We start from the raw sequence: 22,500 nt of genomic DNA, 5'->3' as shown, positions 1-22,500 counted from the left end.
ATATATACATATATATACATATATATACATATATACATATATATACATATATATACATATACATATACATATACATATATACATATATATACATATATACATATATACATATATATACATATATACATATATATATATATATATATATAGTTGCGAATTCGCGCCCGCCGGCGTGCGACCGGCCACGTAACTCAAATCGCGACACGTCGCCCACCGGAACGGACAATTCAGTCGTGACCCTCTTGGAACTACCGCCAAGGAGCTAGCCACGGGTGGGGGTTTAACCTCACCACAACCCAGTCTGCATTCTACCCGCGCGAAATAGGGTGAATCGCCGAATGTCGATATACCTAAGTACCCGCGCGGGTAGCGTACCGAGGAGTTGTACCACGCCGCAGGTCGAGTCCGGACACGAACTGCTTAAGCGGCTCGTTCCGTGCTGCAGGGATAACCGAGCGGAGTTATCGTCGACCTCGACGGTTCAGATTATTTACCGGGTGTTTTAAACCCACTATCAATCCCTTACGTGATGCAAGATGGAGCTTTCAATAAGGGGAGAAAAAGGACGCAACGAAACGGGAAACAGTTCACACAATGCACATTTATTTCACACACATAAGCACGTAAGGCAGTAATGCAATGACACAAAATGCAACAAAAGGAAAAGCACTACTACAGACTATAATTATTTACAATACTTAAACAATTATACTTGTCGGACGGCACCACAGCATTTATTCAAAAGCAAAGGAAACGAAAGCCACTCTTACAGGCAAGGAGGCAGACAGGTCTGTAGACCAAATGTGCGCGGAGCCTGGAGTAGCGGCCAGGTCCACGAGACCGAAAAGGTCTTACCCGGGTCCTCGTGATGCGATGGTGGGCAAGCCGCAATGTCCACGCAGCTGCGCCCCGACTCCGTGCCCCTGGCGTGGTCGGTGAGCCCTCTCCGGCGTGCACCGCGCCAGCACGGTTGGGTCGGCACCACGGTTAGGGTGGGGAAGGAACGGGGCCACCGGTACTATCTCAGCGCAGATGGGGGGGGGGGGAGAATTGTTGATGCTCAGGGTCGAGCGAGGGGAATGGCTCGCTGGCTTGGTCGCTTGTGAGAGCGAAGGTGGGTCGATTCCACGACGAGACGAGCCCAGCGACCAGCGACAAGACAACACCACACTACAACTCTCCAACCTCGACGAGGACCTCAGTCTTCACTCGACCCGAACTGCGCGAGTCACGTCTTTATAGACCGGAGGAGGAGCCTGTATGCAGATTTTACGATCAAAACGCGATTGGAGGGGGGGGCCATGCCACCCTCTGTTCAGCCATTGGTGTGGCAAAAATGGGCGTGAGCCTCTTTTGATCCGAATTTTCTCCCGTGAAGAATCCACATTCATCGCGCTTGGAGGCGGGGGCATACCGCCCGACCCTCGCCCATTGGACGGAGAAAAAGGGGCGTGAACCCTTCCTGATCCGAATTTCTCCCTGAGAGGAATGCATTCGTACCCACGGCTCGACGCGTTCGGCATCAATTACCGAACGGGCCCTGGACAGCACGATGTTTGGTGTTGACTGGTGGTGTGGTCGATGGTTGTAGAAGGAGATAGGCGAAGGTAGTGGGGGTTTGCTGTGGTGGTTTGGTGGTTGGCGGGAGTCGTTTGGGAATGGCGGTGAAGCGATGTTTACGGGATGGAGTTGTGGAGGTAAAGAGGCAAGGGTGGTGGTGTTCGAGTTGTTGGTGGCTTAATGGTCCAAATAACAATAGAGAAAGAAAAATGGCTAACTCCAAGCGTCGCAGCCCAGATGAATCACACATATTCCCTCTAAACAACGGGTTTGGGCTAACTACACATGAACTTACCGATATGTCTCACCTGAGGACACTTTATGGTGTAATGCGAATTTCCACAACTGTAATACACACACACACACACACACACACACACACACACACACACACACACACACACACACACACACACACACACACACACACACACACACACACACACACACACACACACGCGCACACACACACACACACACACACACACACACACACACACACACACGCACACACACACGCACACACACACGCGCACACACGCGCAAGCGGCGATGGGTCGCCGAGCAGGACTGTTGGTATTGCGACACAATCGTAGGGGTCGAGAAACAGTGTTTGTCTGATCATCCAATCACAATCGCAGTCAAAGATCTACTTACTCATGCGCAATATTGTGAAATAACATATCAAAGGATTCCGAGCCACAGGATGTGTCGTTTCCCTCTGCAAAGTACCGAAAATGCGGTTTGAAATCGGAAATCCCCTAAGTTCGAGGGGGTGCTGTGGGTGAACAAAGATCTAAATCGAAAATTTGGCTTGATTGTTTGTGCACAATGTATTCCAGACGATTACTGTGAATTTTCATGACCATCCGACCATAACCCTAGGAGGAGTAGCATTTGGCGTGAAGGCACCTCCAGCTCTCACATATTATCGATTTTTGCACTAATTGACCTTTGACCCCTGACCTAAGCGAAATCGGTCAATATATCCTGAGGCAAAGTTGTAGTACTCATCGAGTACCATGAACCTGCAAAGTTTCATTCGTATCGATGCACTTACCTGGTCGCGAGGGGGCCTTCAATTTTCGCCAATTTTCATGCATACCCTAATTGTAGGGGGTGCTGCGGGTAAATTAGTCCATATATCACAAAAACCGAAATATATTTGATAGAGCATCACCTGTAGATCATTCGTGCCAAATTTCATAACCCTACGTGGGATAATGGCTTTCGGAATCGATTTCGCATGAATGGTACCGATTTTGAAGGTTTTTCGGTTGTTGCGAGGGAACCAGAGCATCCCTAGCAACCATCAATTTCCAAAGCACTAGGTCATAACATGTACCTACCACCCGAGTTTGGTCAAAATCCGCCCACGTTTACTACCAATTATGCTGATGACAAACGAACAGACAGACAGACAGACAGACAGACAGACAGACAGACAGACAGACAGACAGACAGACAATAAGGGTCACCTATTTCAGCGACCCAATATATTGTTGCGGATTCGAGCCCGCCAGCGTGCAGACGGCCACGTAACTCGAATCGCGGAACGTCGCCCACCAGACGGACAATCCAGTCGTGACCCTCTCGGACTAACGCCGGGAACTAGTCACGGGTGGACCTTTCGGTCTCACCACGATCGTGCCAATCGGCCCCCGCGTGGGATAGGGTTGCTCGCCAAATTCGACCTACCTAAGTACCCACACGGAGGGTAGACCGGGCGATCGCACCTCGCCGCAGGTCGACTTCGGACATGGGCCACTTTAAGCGACCCGTTCCGTACTATCGGGATAACCGAGCGGTGTTATTCGTCGACCTCGACGGTTCGAATAATTATCGGGCGTTTTAGCCGACGACCAACCCTTTACGTGAAGCAAGATGGAGATTCAATGAAAGAAAAGACGAAGTGAAGCGGGAAAACAGTTCAACATAACTCACATTTATTTCGCGATGAACGGGAAGCACACATATACAATTACACCAAAAGCACATGTAAAAGGAGAAGAAACACAATATTACACAAAAAGCAAATATATAAGAAGAAGACAATGCAGAGCTATCCGACTACCGAGCACACGGCAACACTTATACAATTTTACTTCACAGACGGCGCCGACAACACGTATACCCAAAGCAAAAGAAAAGAACCACCCTCCAGGATGAGGCGGGCCTGGGGCCGAGACCGTGTCGGGCCTACCGTCTGATGATGAGACGCAAAGTGGCGGTGGCGCCTCAACTCCGCGGGCCTCGCGGACAGTGTCTTGTAGGGGGTGGGAAAGGGGCCCCCTTGTCGCACTATCTCAGCGCGGGGGGGAAACAGGAGGGGGGTTGTTGATGCTCGGGGGATGGCGGATATCACCCTGTCTCGGGTCCCGCGACGAGCGTCTCCTCCTCGACCTCGGTCACGTTGCTGGCCTCTCCCTCTGCAGCTCCCGGCACTGACGCGAGCACCCCCTCGTCCGCCTTCGCCGCTGCCACTCCACAGCTCCGTCTAATCGCCCTCTCCGTCTCCTCTCTTGGCTCGTCCCAACTCTTCACTCTTGACTTCTCCCCTCCGAACTCTGACTCTTCTTCCCAGCTCCACCGACAACTCGTTCCAAACGCACCACTCTCAACTTAACTGATGAACGCAGCCGTTTATATCAGCCCCGTGGCTTCGCTCCTTCACCTTTGACCCTCTGCCTCCGACCCTTCACCTCCCTAACTGGCTCCCCATTGGACCGAGGAAAAGTGGGCGTGAATGCTTTTTGATGCATGAATTTGCATATAGCGTCCTCACTCCAATGCCCTGGAGGCGGGGCCAAATCGCCCACGCTCTCCGATTGGACGGAACAGAAGTGGGCGTGAGTCGTTTTTGATCCGTTTTTCTTCGGAAAGTCTGTGATGTCTCTGAACACGCTGCTTGGTGCGTGCCCCGCACGAGTCCAGCATCGGCGCCCACAAGTGGCGTGGGAATGACGGTGATGCGATGGTGGCGAGTTGTGACGGTAAAGGTCGTGGCTGTTGTTGTGAAGCGGCGTTGTGGTTGGTGGTTGTTGTTGTGAAGCGGCGTTGTGGTTGTGGTTGTTGTGTGATGGCTGTTGAGACGTGGTTGGTGGTGGTAGTAATGGCGGCTGGTCCAAAATAAAGATAGTAAAAGAAAAACGGCTATCCTGAAGAGTCGCAGCCCGACTGAATGACATTTATTCCCTCGAAACAACGGGTTTGGGCCGAACTACACATATACTTAGAGATATCTCACCTAAGGGACCTAAATGGTGGTTTGTGAATTTCGTCAACCACAACACTATGTTTCTCACACACACACACACACACACACACACACACACACACACACACACACACACACACACACACACACACACACACACACACACACACACACACACACACACACACACACACACACACACACGTAATATTCTGCATTTGCTGCAATTCTCAGCAGAGCATTCAAAGCAGCCATTTTAACCAAAACAGATTCAAATATGAACTTTCCGTTCATGTTCAACAATGTTTATCCACTTTGTCATAAAATTAAACAAAAACACAAAAACCACAAGTCATAAACATAAAAATTAGTTTTAAAATGTTGTGAAAAAATAAAATAAAATAAAAACAAAGACAAACAAACAAAGGGGTGAAAACAACCTCCTTCAGCTTCGGTGGCAGAGGGAAATAAAAAGGCGCAATATACTCAAACCAAACCTTTCGTTGTACGTAGCAGCCCTTGTATTGAGACATAAATAGTGCATTTCCTGCAGGGTCCATCACGAGGCTGTATTTACAGCGCCGGATCAGCTCCGGAGTTACCGGAATCTCCAGGTCGCGATCTGAATAAGCAAATAGAGTTTTGCTTCATGAGAGACAGCCGGCTTAACATCCCCTCCATAGGAAGTACACCCGACGATCTAGCACACAGCCTGAACAGCACCAATATGAAAGTTTAGTCGGGGCAGGAATTAAAGCAAGACTAGAAAGCTCAGAGGCAAGTGTGCCATGTCAGATATATCGTTGAAGCTATGGCACTACAGAGTTAACAGCAGGTGGGGAGGGGAGCAATTACACCACTTGGTGTTAAAATTAACAATCCTCTTGTGAGGAAGTTCAATCATTCAAACTCCTGGGTCAAACTACAAGCAATGATCTTTATTAAGCAAATCACATTTCAAAGTTGGCCTTTCAAAGTTGGCCTTTCAAAGCCAGCTACCGACTGGGCATCCTCCATTGTTCAAATAACTTCCTTGATACACCTGAGCTCCTATCCAATCAACAAGTCTTATCTGCAGCTCGATATAATACTGCTCTCAACACTGGGCTGACTCCAATGCCTCATCTTGCTCAGCTTGAAGCTGTGGAAACCAACCCCTTTAAGATTGATGCAATCTCCCATGATGAAGCCGAGTGCATGGGCCGATCATTTCGCAAACACAGACATGTCGGTGGTCTCCATATTCTGCCAACTTTCTGGCCTTTCACCCTCTGCTCTGTGTACCCTGCTCCCCCCTAGGTTTTTACAAGGCACATGGTACACCAACCTGTTCTGGTGAAACTACCTAAATCCAGCAACACTGCTCACCTCCACTCATTTGTTCCTCTTTTATCAGGCCTGCAGAATCAACTTCCACATAGTCTTCCATCTCATTCTTCCCTTCAGGTCTTCAAGACAGCCACTCACCACCATCTTAGATCGTCCCCAATCCAAAACTATGATCTTTTCTAAACTTGTTAAAGACCCCAATCCCTCCTCTCATTTTTCCCTACTGAATCAATCTTGTCCAACCTATGCATCCTCTCCTGCACCCCCCCCCTATTGTTTGTCCACCTCCCTCCATTTTGGAATTTCCCCTCTCCAATGTTCCTTTTGGCCTGTTACATCCTGATCCATTCAATGTACTGCTGCTGGCTCTTACAAGAGCCTAGACTATGTATCCACGACCGCACGCATGCACACACCTTCATACCGATTATATATAGTTGCCAGCTGTGTGAAATCATGTGTTTTGGGATCATTAATCCCATTGCTGAGGCGTTGCATCGAACTGTAGAAGAGAAGTTCATTCACAAGTCACCATGTGCAACATTCGATTTAAAAAAAAAAAAAAAATCATATACGCACAATAACACCACCCCTCCCCCCCCCAAAGAAACAATACCAATCCCTCAACTACCCAACTACCCCCCCACCCCCAAAAGAAAAAAAAAGCCAACACAATCCCCCACCGACACCATGGAAAAAGCCAACCCCCTCAACCACCCCTAAAATAAAAATATGCTGCAGGTCATGAAGCTCACCTGGATCAGGAGCAATCAGTGACATCATAAAAATCAAAACTTTGTTCACATGCAGAATCTGGTTACTCGATTGAATTGAAGCCCCCTCAATGCTGATTATAGTGATACATGTTTACAGGTCATGTTTTTGGCTGAGGGCATGGCTGTGCTGCTGATGCAACACCCTCTGTAGGTTAGGGCAGGAATTTTTTTTCGTGTTTTCGGTCCGATTTAAACCCGTTGAGTGGAGATTTTAATGCACCTTCATTAGGCATCAGATACGAAGCTTGTGGCCCAGTTTCATTCAAGCAAAAATGATTGAAGTGTTTACAGACCGACTGCTTGATCGCACAAGCTCACTGGACTAAAGTCCAGGTGACCTAAAACCTGAAGACACACAAACAAGACAGATCCCAAACCGCAAACCGAGAAAATAAAAATAAACAAACAAACAAATTAAATTGCTCGTTGAGCAAGGAATTGCCGGAATAACTTTGCCATATCTCCATGATCTCTGAAAAAACAAAAACCTAGAAATCAATTTGGTTCTTATAAGTTGATAGTGCTACTGTTTAATGAGTTATAGCACTTAAATTGGTCAAGATCATAACTTGGAAGTCAATCGGACTTGAAATGGCGTTTTTATCGCAATTTGAAAGTTTTGACCCGACACCCCTGACATTCGACCCCTGACCGCTAAGAAGGATGTTGATGTGACACCCTTATGAGACATGTGGTTGGATGCAGTATTGGAAGATGCACATTTTGGATTTGGTTTGAGGTCGATACGACCATTTTAGCGGATTTTATTGCGAAAATAAGAATTTCGGTTTTTCTGTGACCTTGACCTTTGACCTAGATTCACCATAAACGACAAGTGTCTAAGTTGGACCATGGCAAACGTCTGCACCTAGTTTGGTCATGATCGCTGAAACGATGTGGCTGCTACAGGGTAAACAGACAGAATGACAGACAGAATGACAGACAGAATGACAGACAGAATGACAGACAGAATGACAGACAGAATGACAGACAGAATGACAGACAGAATGGCAGACAGAATGGCAGACAGAATGGCAGACAGAATGGCAGACAGAATGACAGACAGAATGACAGACAGAATGACAGACAGAATGACAGACAGAATGACAGACAGAATGACAGACAGAATGACAGACAGAATGACAGACAGAATGACAGACAGAATGACAGACAGAATGACAGACAGAATGACAGACAGAATGACAGACAGAATGACAGACAGAATTGCCAAAATCCGAAGGATTCTGGAAATTAACAAACAAACCACACACGCATGCACGCACTTCGCTGATGGAAATACCAATCCCTGCTGTGAGGCTAATCAATAGGGCAAGAAAAAGGATTCCTGGGAGTGTGGGGATAACCATCGTCACAAGTTGGCATTTGTAGTTTCACCACGGGTGTCCATGTGCCCACAAATATAAATAAATAAATAAACAAACAATCGGGGGGATTAAATTTTATTTTTTTTGGTCACAAACCTTCCCACGAGTTTCCTGAAATCTGTTAATCCATATTATAATTTTTTCATATGCAGCCTGTGGGGCTGATTGGCTTGGAGACTTGGCTTTAAAAAAAAAAAAAATATATATATATATATATATATATATATATATATATATATATATATATATATATATATATATATATATATATATTGTTACGGATTCAGCCACGGAGGGATTCTCAACCCACTCCGGCCGGCTCAGCACAGGCCTCGGGTCACGCGTCTTCAATCGCAATACCAACGTAATCCTGAACCTTGCCAGTTGGGGAAATAGACCCCCCCCCCCCCGGTTACAGACTGCTTGTGTCAGATGCCGAGCGTTTTCTGCCAGTCTGTAACCATTTTGGTTTTATATGCCAATCGATCGGATCGTTCCTCGACGCGACACGAATTAATCCATAGCGGCAACTTCATACGAATTAACCAGATTTATTGGGGAACATCGGGGAACAAAACAAGCAAAATTCACGACTGTTTTTATAAACAATCCTCAACCCGTTCTTAACTGGGGAACCACGGACTACAGGTTTTGAGGGGGTTACTACCGAAATATGCCTTAAACAACGTGCAGACAAAGACAGATAGACAGACAGCATGCAAGACAAGACAGAGTACTTGGTGATGTCTCATGGACGAGAGGACAGTGTCAAAAGCACGAATGTCGCTCGCAACAGGCGGATGTCCACGGATTCGAACTCCCAGCTAGAACACGCCGCGTGGCGAGATGGCGGCGCCGTACTCTTCCTTCTCAAGGCGCCGCGTGTGCACGCCCTCCTCAGCGCGTTCCAGCCCCGCGCAATGTCGACGATGGGCATCAGCCGATCTCCCTCAAGGTCCAGCATACAAATCCAGGCCTGGCCTGTTCACCAGACAAGGCCCAAATCGAGGTGCCGGGCTCCGGCAAGCGGATCGGCAAACGTGTCAAGCCGTTGGTGTGAGCAGGGACCATCAGAGGCTCCGGCATCTCCTCTCCTGCCTTCCCGCCTCGAAGCCAGACTTCCCAACTCCGTCCTCTGTTTCCCTCTCTGTCGAATCACCTTTTCCTTCCTTCGAGTCGGTCGCTGATTCGACATGCAGGCAGCCTCTCTTACGTTCGCTCGCTTCGAAGCCCCTGCTCATCCAGCAGATCACGACTCGACACTCGTCGTGTCTGTTGCCTTCCCTGCCTTTCTTTCGGCTCGCTCCTCACGAAAAACAGACACAGCTGTCCCTTGTACAGCCGATCGGCACCACCACGGCGCTCAGTTTCACCACAGTCTCTTTTCGTTTGCTCCTTCGACACACGAGCCCGCCGACAAACCGACAAACTCCTCCTTCACGTCACTTCCTCTTTTTGGCCAGACCCCCTCAGCCGACTGGGCGGGGCCTATCGTCCATGATGGGGAAGAAGAAGGACCTCTCGTTCCACCACCACCGCACAACAATAATACAGCCTCTTAACCTCCCGACATATAACGTCCATTTTACCAAACAACCTAACTATACATGCATTTAATGGGGGATCTCAGCTAATCCTATATTTAGTAGTCCAATAATGGCCATTTCCATAACAATATATATATATATATATATTTAAATCATTTTAATTAAAACCATCTAAAATTTTATTAAAATAAAGTACTAACTTGAACACTGGGGCATTGTGTTCTATGAACTCAATATCATTTAGGAAAGTTGAATTTCTCATATATATATACATATATACATATATACATATATACATATATACATATATACATATATACATATATACATATATACATATATACATATATACACATATACACATATACACATATACACATATACACATATACACATATACACATATACACATATACACATATACACATATACACATATACACATATACACATATACACATATACACATATACACATATACACATATACACACACACACACACACACACACACACACACACACACACACATATACACACACACACACACACACACACACACACACACACACACACACACACACACACACACACACACACAGCCCCATCTGTCTGTCTGTCATGTTATTACTAAATAACTGATTAACAGATATCAATAAATCTAACTATTGTGGATTCAGGGAACTCCTGGGAAGGCTTGTGATGAAAAACAATTTTTTTAAAGTTTGAATATATATATATATATATATATATATATATATATATATATATATATATATATATATATATATATATATATATGTATGGGCTGTTTCACAATGAGGGTACCAAGTTTGTCTCACAACCACTAAAAATTCAAACTCAATATTTTTATATTTTTATTTCTCCAAATCCAACATTGTTAATGACAATACTTCAATCCAAATTTTTGGAGCATCTGAATGAATATAGTTTATTTATAGCCAGCAAGTAGCTTCCTTATAACTCGTGGCAGTTTAGGTGTTTCCGGAGAGGACACATTTTTGACGGACACATGTAAGGCAATCAGTGCAGACTATGCAAATAGGTTATTGGTTACACTCAAACTTTGTAGCATATCAGTGCAGCTATATACACACAATAAGCTTTTAAAAAGACCCTTTATTTACGTAAAAAATAAAAATTCTTCTACAATATGAATTTCCAGAAAGAACATTTTTTGACGGACGAACAGTGGGACGTATTTATTGAGGGTGAAATAAATATTCATAGTCTGAAATGAATATGTTGTGGACAAAGTACAGAAGAGGTATTAAATTGATGCAACAACAAATAAAAGTCCCAATTTCTGCTTGTATTTGTTTATACACTGTGAATGCAGTGTCCCTGGAGAAAATGAGACAGCTATTTGTCAAAAAAAAAAAAATAGCAATTTTTATGCCATTCTGCCAAAAATTGACATTTTTTGTCAAATAAAAAAGTGGTCCAAGTTGTGCCATCACGAGTACCAACTACTGGCCCTAATGACAGATACTACAGCCTCTCATTTAGCTATTTAGCATGCAAGGAAACAAAATACCAGAAATGACCATGACTGTGAAACAGCCCATATAACAGGGGGCTCCAAAAGTAGGTATACAGTAATGAAAAACAAAACATGCACAAAACCAAAAAAAAAAAACAAAAGATGTACAATAGAAAAAAAATTACGAAAATAAAAATATTAAAAATGGTCATGATTTTAATGAATTCTCGTATTAAATGAATCCTAGCACCACTATTATAATACTGGTATAATCCTTACTGTATACCTACTTTTGCAGTCCCATATATAATTATTTTTTGAATTAAAACAAAGTCCAGAATTTAGTGCAACTGAAGCAGTCTTATACACCACCCTTTAAAACATGACCAAGTACTCTAAACTGAAGGGTTTTGGAAATGCAAAGGCGGCGATTTGTTCTCTCGTGTTCAAGTTTCCAACTCGATATAAAGTAAAATAAATATTGTAAACTTGATATAAAATTTATTCCGTAATTTACAGGTCTATTACATCACCCGATCCAACAGGTTACCGGTACATCAGTTATTCATGCCCGTTTGTGTCCTTTATGACAGCCTTAAAAACAATGAGTCTCCCCCGTTGGGAATGATTTCAAATTTCGTTCTCAATCCTTCCTCTTCGCACAGTGTGCGATCAGGCGGAATTCAACTCAACAACTAGAGGGGGAGCACTCGGTAGAGTGCAAAACCTCCGCCGCCAATACTGCTCGGTCACTCAAGTGAACTCGATATCCTATTCATTCAATTTGACGTCAACAGTGTACACAGAGTTATAGTTTGCAACTTTCCCTTTTACTTTTAACTTTTACATACTCAATTCATTCGTCATAACTAGATTCCTTGAGACAGAAATTGATTTTACGTGGGTATATCCACCTGAAGTTCCAAAATCAGCCGCAATTATAATTTTGGCATGTTTTTTTGTTGGAAATCACTTATAATATGTAGAAATGCAAAAAAAAAAAAATCTAAATTTTGTTGAAAAAAAAATTGCAAAAAATTTTTTTCTCTAACTTTTTTTGGGGGGGGGGGGAGGGGGGGTTGGAAATCACTTAAAACATGCAGAAATGCAAAAAAAAAATTCAAATATTTTTTCAAATTGGCCGCCATAGCAGCCATATTGGATTTTGGACAAAGTCCAAAATCCAATGGCATGATCCTTGGACCAGACCTAACCCCTCCACCAAGTTTCGTCGATATCCGTCGAGGAGTTTTTCCGTAATACTGTTCACAAACAAACAGAAAGGGGTGAAAACAGTAACCTCCATCCATCTTCCATGGCGGAGGTTAAAAATAAACAAACAAATAAACAACCAAACTGGCAGGTGATTTCTTTTCCAATTCGTACTCAATTCAAATACGTTGTTCGTCGACCATAAACCGACGTTGCAGACAGACAGACATGAAACAATCACTAAACCCCGCGTTGCGCAGGGTAATGAAGCGCCCGCGCTGCGCGGGGTAACGAAGCGCCCGCGCTGCGCGGGGTAACGAAGCGCCCGCGCTGCGCGGGGTAACGAAGCGCCCGCGCTGCGCGGGGTAACGAAGCGCCCGCGCTGCGCGGGGTAACGATGCGCCCGCGTTGCGCGGGGTAACGATGCGCCCGCGTTGCGCGGGGTAACGATGCGCCCGCGTTGCGCGGGGTAACGATGCGCCCGCGTTGCGCGGGGTAACGATGCGCCCGCGTTGCGCGGGGTAACGAAGCGACCGCGCTGCGCGGGGTAACGATGCGCCCGCGTTGCGCGGGGTAACGATGCGCCCGCGTTGCGCGGGGTAACGAAGCGCCCGCGCTGCGCGGGGTAACGAAGCGCCCGCGCTGCGCGGGGTAACGATGCGCCCGCGCTGCGCGGGGTAACGAAGCGCCCGCGCTGCGCGGGGTAACGAAGCGCCCGCGCTGCGCGGGGTAACGAAGCGCCCGCGCTGCGCGGGGTAACGATGCGCCCGCGTTGCGCGGGGTAACGATGCGCCCGCGTTGCGCGGGGTAACGATGCGCCCGCGTTGCGCGGGGTAACGATGCGCCCGCGTTGCGCGGGGTAATGAAGCGACCGCGCTGCGCGGGGTAACGATGTGCCCGCGCTGCGCGGGGTAAGGAAGCGCCCGAACTTCTCACTGATCTTACTCTCCAAAGGTTGCCGTTGTGGCAGAGTGCCCGCCGTCACACATGGCTCTCCCTCTGTAGAAACCCCACCAAAGAACCTACAATGAATAAACGGGAATAATCAATCAAACAGCCATTGACGATTTGAAAATCCTCACAGAACTCGGAACATTTCACCTCGTACACAAAACGAACACAGAAAATAAAAATAAAATTTACAAACCAACACACCAGTACGTACATCAACAAACTTTAACACATAAAACAAACGTACAGAAACATCAACAGGATAATCGATCTTCCCAAAGACCATCTTGCATTCCCAGAACGGAAACCGACAAGGCGACACATCGTAAACACGCTTCGCGCCAAAAATAAAAAAAAAACCCCCATAAACAATATCAACACCCACCTCCCTCACTTCTTCACACACCACTATATAGCGTTCCATGACTCTACACGACCCTGATTGGCCAAGCACAATAAGGTGACGTCACGTAAATCGGTGGGGGGGCGGTGTGTTTCATTACCAATCACCTTGCTCTCACTTGCCAAGCCAGCCGTTCCTTATCAACCGTTTCGTTGAAGTGTTTAAGCCGCTTGGCGAGCGCTCTACAAGCTGCTTGCTAAGGGAACACACCCGTGCCTCCTTGTCAGAAGCAGTCTGCGATACTCGTTTCGTTTGCCGTGTAACGTAAATGGCGTTTCCACTGGATATATAAACGATAATCTTCCTGCGCTACATTATAATTATAACATTTGATTCCTCAATAGTTATATAACACGATTTTGTTGTGAAAAAGCGAACAAATATCAACTTCGTGAATAAAAAAACAAAAAAACATAAAATTCATGACCATACACCGGGCAACAATGATCAACGTATCACGCGGTCACCACGATATACTTTGACCGCGGCTATTCATGTTTTTGGGGCTATACACCGCGGTCAAAGTCGGAATGATAAAATGATGAGGAAACGGCAGCATCGTGTCGCCGACTGCAGTAGCGTCGTCACAACCAGCAGGCGGCGCCGGTGGTACGTAGTGCGTGGGACCGCGCAGGGCATGCCGGGAACCGCGGCGCCGGTGGTCCATTCTGTGTGGAATCGCGCAGGGCATGCCGGGAACCGCGGCGCCGGTGGTCCATTCTGTGTGGAATCGCGCAGGGCATGCCGGGAACCGCGGCGCCGGTGGTCGATTGTGCGTGGGACCGCGCAGGGCATGCCGGGAACCGCGGCGCCGGTGGTCCATTCTGTGTGGAATCGCGCAGGGCATGCCGGGAACAGCGCCAATATTGATGGCTTCGTGCCTTTGTGCTCATACCCTTGAATGCCATGCCATCTCGAGCCGGATTTAAGTTTCACAGCCTCCGGGACATCAGCGTAATCGAGCCCCCCAACCAACCTTGAAACGTAGTGGGAAGAAAAAAAATTAAAAAAAAGACCTGAACTGCGTTTCTGTGTATAGATTTAGAAATATTTCGTTACAACACTTTTTAATTGATTTTACCCAGACTTGGACACTTTTGTATTTTCCAGACATGATGGATGCATTATCATATGAATGACATGTCTGGTGTTGGCTTAATGGTTCAGGTGGTTGGCCGAAGATCCAAGAGTCTTCAGTTCAAGACCCTGTCAATTTAACCATTGACTTAACACCAGTGAAAACATTAAGTTCTAAACTCTTTCCAAATACAAGACTCAATGCCATCTGGATCACAAGCCTTCCTTTTACTCAACCCCCTCAAGCATTTCACATCGGATTCACGAACGACCGGCATGGGACACATTTGAGTATCCAGGTCCTCACATTTTACTCCATTCCCCAGAACATCAAATCTACCGTAAAAGTCACTCAATTAATCTGCAAGTTTTTAATCAAGAACATGAATGGGAAATCTACCATCCTTCACCTTCTCGTCCATGCCCATTATATTTCTGAGTCCCCTCCAAGCGTTACGAGCATCACCATCGTTTAGTTGTTCTTCTATCTCCTCCCTGTTGGACCGTTTATACTTGGCGATGACAGAGCACAGTTATTTCTTCACCCTGAGGGTGCAGTATTCCTTCTGCAGGAATGCAGATTTCTTCTTCATCGAACAAGCATTCATTTCAGTGGAAACCCAAGGTTTGTTATCGGGAAACATGTGTATGGTTCTCTCTGTGATCACAAGGTTCTCACAGAACTTCACGTAATCTGTGAAAGTCTCAGTTAGTTCACTGGGTCCTCGCAGGAGTAGAACAATACACCCCAGTCTGTGCATAAGAAACAGCCCTCAAAAAGGTTCATTATCCTTCGCTGTTCTACTTTCAACCCTCTTGCACAGAACTGGCATCCTTTTCAACTTTTGTCTATACATCGGCAAGAGATGGACCACTTTATGGTCTGATTGCCCAATCGCAGGAGTATACTTCGCCACATAAGCATGTTCAATGTTGCCATAATATTTGTCCAATGTCCTGTTATCACAACTATCAACATTCACATACTGATGGATCTGAGGGAGTTCCTGACTGAGGTCACATCTATTGAAGTTCCCAAGAATCAGGATTGACTGATCCACTGAACGAGTGGTCACCCTATTGTAACTTTCGGCGATCCGTTCCGATGCACACTGAAAGTGTGGCCCCGGTGCGAACGCCAGAATAATAGTGCACTGATCGAACGTATGTGCCACGTAGTAGGGTCGGAAAGACAGCATCAGTATCTCCACATTCTTAGAACAATACCGTTCACGTAGCATAAAATTTCGGCCCAATTCAAATTCAGCAGGATACATAACAAGCCACCTTTGGCATTGCCCAATGACACGTTTCTATCGGCCCTAATTATCCCAAATCCATCAAAGTCATCCCTTTCACCAAGCATCGTGTCAGTGCAACACACCACAGATGAGGTCTGATAGTACCAGTCAAATTTCAGTGGAGCAACCAGTTCTTCAGTTTTGTTCTCCATCGACTGGAAACTAATGAAAGTCAAAACACGAAGGCATACCTTGTGGTTTCTGCATTCAATCTGCTGACAATGACCTCCAGAAGAACCTCGTATTTTCTTCTCAATTCTGAAAGCACCATTCTCAAATGCCAAGTTCACAACATCTTTTTGCGTAACTCCACCAATACCATCAGAACGCTTGTTCAGCAAGAACTCGCGAGTGCACGTGATTACACTATTATATCTTGTGAAGAACTTCTGTGAAGTGAACTACATATACATACTCGTATAAAAGCTCGTCAAAATGAAGGGTTGGAATCATTTTATTCCAAATAGTCAAGGAGACTGGAATATATGATGTTTCGTAGCAAGAAAAGGCATTATTTTGAAACACTACGTGTACAAATGTAATTCTATTTTCTTACTCTTCTGGGACATTTTGTTTTGACAGTTTACTGGCCGTAGCCTTTCTTATTCTAACAAAAAAGGTTTTAAAAAAAAATCTCAATAATAAACTCAATAACAGAAATCAAAAGACAAGAATCAAAAAAAAAATTAGAAACAAAAGCAAAGATGTGAAAGCAAGAATCAAACCAAGAGTCAGAAATAGAAGTCATGAAAAAAGAATCAGAAACAAGGTCAAGTAGGAATCAAAGTAGAAATCAAAAGTAAGAAAATTAAAAATCACTAAACAAATCCATCATTTGCCCATCCCACGAATCCCCATAACCTCCACAGCTCCCGGAGGGGGGGGGGACAAAATGAGGGGTGGGGAGCTTCGTCTACTGGAGCGAGAGCGGAAGTGAGAAGGAACAGGGGCGGGATAACTGGGGGAACCATCCTCAGTCTGCTACATCGTGTCCCCCTTCTGCCCGACCCTGGATGGGCCGTCTAATGCCCAGGGGGTGCTATGCCCCACCGGCTTCTTTGCGTTAGTCTGCTAACAATACATTCCCTGTGAGGCCTTGCCCAGGGGAGGAACTCTTTTGTCTTGCCAGCCTCTGCTTTGGCGTTTGTTCAATGTCCATTCTCCTGTTTCTATACCCACATCCTCGGAGAAGGGGCCATCACTTTCAACCCTCAGCAATGGGGTCTCAAGGATGGAGGTTGTTCCCTTTGCTGCCGTCACTGAAGCAACCACCTTTTCCACAATGTTCTCCCCTCCCACCTCAATGTATCCGGCATCTGATGTAACCACATCCAGGTCCTGTGCTGTTGAGGGTGAGCAGACTGCAGCCTCGTCCCTGCTCTCCTCTTTGCTCTTCTGTGGGGAGGGGAGGGCAACAAGACAGGCAAGGCAGACACCATACCCATAAACATCTCCGGGGCAACACTCCCACCCCTGCCCACAGACGCACGCATCCTGCTGGTGTTGCTCTGTGGAAAGGAGCGGAAGGTGTGCTCCGGCGCACCACAGAGGTTACACTGCATCTGTTTGGTGCAGTGCTCCCTCAAATGTCCCAACTTGCCACATTGCGAGCAAAACTGTTCTTTGCACCCAATAACAAGGTGGTCCAGTTGACCACACCTGTCAACTGGCTGCCCCACATAAAATATACTTTTGGCTGCCTCACATAAAATACCTGCTCACACTCTATCCCACGGATGTAGGTGACGGTGCCATCCTCTTTGACCCGGAACTTGACGTAATATTATCGAGCCCCAGTCCATATACCCAAACCATTTCGGATAAACTATGGTGGGGTCTTTACATCAACATATCTCGACAAGCAGTATTTTATGTCATAATCTGTAACACTCTCATTGTGGAGGCTGACCATCACAACACTCTCATGGACAGGGAGAGTCTCGACCTCCCAATCAGCCAGAGACCCAGCTGACTGAGTGACAGTCCACCGCACCCAGAACTCGGCAGCCTTCCAGAAGTCTGGGTGGACACATCAAATCCATGGACTCTATATCTCTATCTCTATATCTATCTCTATCTCTCTCTATCTCTCTCTATCTGCTTAATGATTAGGGTGGTGGGTTTGGGATCCTAGGATCCTGAGTTTAAATCCCTCTTGGCTTTTGAATTAATACCAGGTGGGGTCGACTCTGCCTGTCATCTTTCCAAGGTTGGCAAAATGAGTGCCAGCATGCTGGTATCCTGTGTCAGAGTGGCGACCTGTCCAGGATTGTGTCCAATAGCAAAGGAGACTGCTGAGGCAGCACCAACACTCTGCACAGAGTATGATCCCGATGGATTCTGGTGTCATACATTCCTTGTCTTTCCTTCCAACCTTGTTTGGTTGCTTTTTGGGCATTCCATCCCACCAAGTTTTTTTATTTTTATAAAATATTTTTACGTGTGCGTGTGTATATATATATATATATATATATATATATATATATATATATATATATATATATATATATATATATATATATATATATATATATATCGAAACATGTGGAATGTGATGAGCACTCCCCCGATCCCCACTGGACACAGTTCGACATATATATATATATATATATTGTTGTGGATTTCAGAATTGGATCCAAGTTTTGCACACAACATCGAGGTCCTCAGACAATTATATCCGTAAATACATGTTCAGAATAGACCCATCCCCTTAACTGGTGGGATTCTAACTCTTTGATGCATTGCAGAAGGCAAGAAAACAGGTTCCCTTCTTCGGGGATAACCTTTTCTTCTTTAAGACACGTTCATGACGTATGATTTTACATCAGTTTTCATTTCTGCATGAGCGATATTCACCGTTCGTGCACCTGATAAGATAGCCGTGAGCCCAATGGATACTCGTTCTATTTCCCTTTCCATGAAGACACATTGGCTTGGAAATACACGATTTATTTACACATTTTATTTTGGTTATCATTTTCACATTGGACTTACAGGTCATTTGGGTCATTAATCACACCGCAAGCTTTTCCGGAACAGTTCGTTCTAACGATCAAAAATGGCTGCGGTCTCAGATAGTTTGCTTCAGGCACCCACCTTGTTTCATCAACGATCAACAACCCACCTTTTTCCATTTACGTTTGACATCCACCTTTATCCATGGGTGATCGACACCCCGTTCAGCAGCTATATGAACGCTGACTGGCTATTCTTCGTCTCGGGCTAAACAAAGAGATGATGATTGCCCGTTAATCTTCTGTGAGCGCTTCATGTTTCCACTTGTTTGTTCCGGCAAATGGCCACTTTCTGGCATTCGTCCAGCACCCCGAACATGGCGTCGTAAGCCAGGCCTTGATAATTGGGAGTTACATCTTGTTTGATGGTGGGGGAGGAATGGTGGCGGTTTTTTTGTTGGTTTTTTTGCATACATTGTCGAGGCTCATATGAGAGCTAACACAATACACAGCAAGGGGGGGGGGGAGGGTTGTGAGACAAGAGGGGTGAGAGTGGAGAGAACAAAACAGTGGGGAACCGAGACAATATGAGATTTGTGGAAGGGAGAGGGATGGGGTGGGGAACACGGGGTATACAAGACGGACATTACAGGGACTTTCAGGAAGGAAAGCAGAGAATATGAAGGAGGTAGGTTTGGGGTGGATGAATGGGGGTAGAAAAGATCGAGGTTTTGGATGGGGAAGAGAAGAGGTGGTGGTGAACAGCTGTTTTAAAGGCCTGGAGGGAAGAATGGGATTGAAGAGAATGTGGGAGTTTATTCCAAAGGTGGGGAAAAAGAGGAATGAAAGAGTGAAGGTGAGCAGTGATTCATGATTTTGGTAGTTTTACCCTAAGGGGTTTGTTGGCGGACCTTGAGCACCCTACGGAAATATGGTGGGGACAAATTGCAGACAAAGCGGGGGAGGGGGGGAGACCGGAGAGGAGACGTAGAAGACAGAAAGACCACCGACCTGCCTGCGGTGATTGAGTGAGAGGCCCAAAGACTCAGGCTCACTGCGGGAGATACCAATGATCCTAAATGCCTTGGTTTCCACAGTGTGAAGCCGAGAAATGTGAGAGGCAGTAGCACCAGCCCAGAGAGGAGAGCAGTACTCCATTAGGCTATGGACGAAAGGCTGGTCAGAAGCTCAGGTGGGCCAAGGAAGGACTTTGCACGATGGACTCCCAGTCGCCGACTGGCTTTGGAGGCCAGGTTGGAAATGTGGCTTTCCTAGGCAAGATCATGGCAGATAGTGAGACTCATAAGCTTGAATGAAAGGACTTCTTCCAGAGGATTGTTGAAAAGTATATGGGGGCAAGGGGGGGCAGAGGGTTATAAACGGTCCTTTCGGAGAGACATAGTGAGAGTGTGAGATTTGTCAGGATTGAAAGACATGTTCCACATGTTGGACCAATTTGTGATTTTATCCATATCTGCAGAGAGCAAAGAAGCTGCGGCTTGTTGGTCTGAGGGATGACAGATGGTATGACAGAGGGTGGAGTCATCAGCAAAGATAAAGAGGAAAAGGGTGGGCAGAGCCTCAAGCAGTTGGAAATCACATGCAGCGATGCGCCAATAGGCAAGCTGGATTTGGCTGAAGTCTGCTTGAGGCTTCGCCCACACTGTTCACCTCTAAAAGGACGGCAGGACCGCCCTGATGACAGTTGCAATGGTGATTGGTGACAGCTCCTGAAGCTCTTGGCGGTTGCTGACAGCAGCGATGGTGGTTGGTGACAGACTGTTCCTGCTGGTTCTGCTAGGTCCGACTGGTTCTTGGCGTTCCTGGTTCTTGGCATTCCTGGTTCCTGGGAATGACGACGTGACATCCATTGGTATCCGAGCCTGTTTGCGAGTGGGTGCACGGCGAGGCAAATCTCGAACAACAGAAACGAGCCGAGCTGTGGAGAGCTCACTTATTCAAAGAGGCAGCCCACGCCCCGCTTACACATTTTGTGTTATTTTAATGGATGCATGACGACTTCTGTCTGCACTGGTAAGCTGAGACTGGATTAATTTCCCCCCTCAATGATCTGCTGGGTACTTATGTCTCTTGTTTAATTGTTAAGTCAGGCATAGTGATAAGCATCCGCTCTTTGTCCATTTTTCTATAAATGCTTGTTGAATTCTTTATTTGATTGACATTATTTTATTGATTGAACATTTGATTCAAATTCCCCCCATTTAATCGACAAGGAAATAAAAAGTCCTTCAGTTCATTTATTTTTCTTGTTAACATAAATTCCTTGTTGACGTTTCAACCTGTCTGTGATTGTCATTAATTAACCTGTCATCTTCCTTCCATTGATCCAGCATTGTCCAAACCGAGGTATATTGGGAGATTATAATTCCCAAATTAATTAACCTGTCTTCGTCGGCATGCACCAGCGCTAAATGCTCAGTCGCATTACTTAAGATCTAATCAAGATAAGATTGGTTCATCGCCGAGGGCGCATTCCCCAGTCCGGAGGCCACGCGACCTCTAGTTAAACGGCAAATTAGACGGTGGGCACTGTAACTCGTGGTTAACTGATTGGCGTTCGTGGTTGTTAGGCAACCCACCACACCACAAAGTTAATTGCGAGCGGTGGCCCCAGGTCCGATTCTTCCGAGGAGAAACGGCAATCAACCCCCTCATAATACACTCAGTACCGGTGGCCGTAACAATATATATATATATATATATATATATATATATATATATATATATATATATATATATATATATATATCTTCTTCTTCTTCTTTCGGCTGCTCCCGTTAGGGGTCGCCACAGCGGATCATCCGTATGATCTGCATAGTGATTTGGCACATGTTTTCTGCCGGATGCCCTTCCTGACGCAACCCTGGTCGCCTCTTACGACACAGGGATATGGTACACCTATTTTAACTGGAGTATAACACCGACCTCGGAAGGATGACAGGCTAAGTCAACCCCCTGGTGTATTAATTTAGTGGCCCAACGGGGCTTGAACTCAGGACCTTTTGGATCCCAAGCCGCTGCCCTAACCACTGCGCCAACACCAGGCTCATATATATGTGTGTGTGTGTGTGTGTGTGTGTGTGTGTGTGTGTGTGTGTGTGTGTGTGTGTGTGTGTGTGTGTATGTGTGTGTGTGTGTGTGTGTGTGTGTGTGTGTGTGTATGTGTGTGTATATATATACACATATATATATATATATATATATATATATATATATATATATATATATATATATATATATATATATATATATATATATATATATA

At 45.8% G+C, this 22,500-nt stretch overlaps 1 protein-coding gene across 5 annotated transcripts in view; it reads right to left on the bottom strand.

The window, feature by feature from the left end:
- Nucleotides 1-22,500, bottom strand: part of LOC147018742 (uncharacterized) — a 150,089-nt gene that overhangs the window by 85,204 nt on the left and 42,385 nt on the right. Inside the window, exons 1-4 of one of the 5 annotated variants that reach the window (XM_085898773.1) lie at nucleotides 13,865-14,176; nucleotides 13,474-13,550; nucleotides 6,531-6,608; nucleotides 5,275-5,399 (exon numbers count right to left, since the gene is read on the bottom strand). In XM_085898773.1, coding sequence (XP_085754899.1) covers nucleotides 5,275-5,399; nucleotides 6,531-6,588 — 183 coding nt within the window. In that variant the 5' untranslated portion in view covers nucleotides 6,589-6,608; nucleotides 13,474-13,550; nucleotides 13,865-14,176. The other 4 variants (XM_085898772.1, XM_085898774.1, XM_085898776.1 and 1 more) reach the window with 4 other exon arrangements.

Source organism: Eptatretus burgeri, chromosome 10 (assembly GCF_056783735.1).
Source record: "Eptatretus burgeri isolate ZD-2024b chromosome 10, Ebu_testis_v1, whole genome shotgun sequence".
Classification (NCBI taxonomy): domain Eukaryota; kingdom Metazoa; phylum Chordata; class Myxini; order Myxiniformes; family Myxinidae; genus Eptatretus; species Eptatretus burgeri.
Note: the sequence above shows the minus strand (reverse complement) of the source record. Positions and strands in the feature narration are given on the sequence as shown.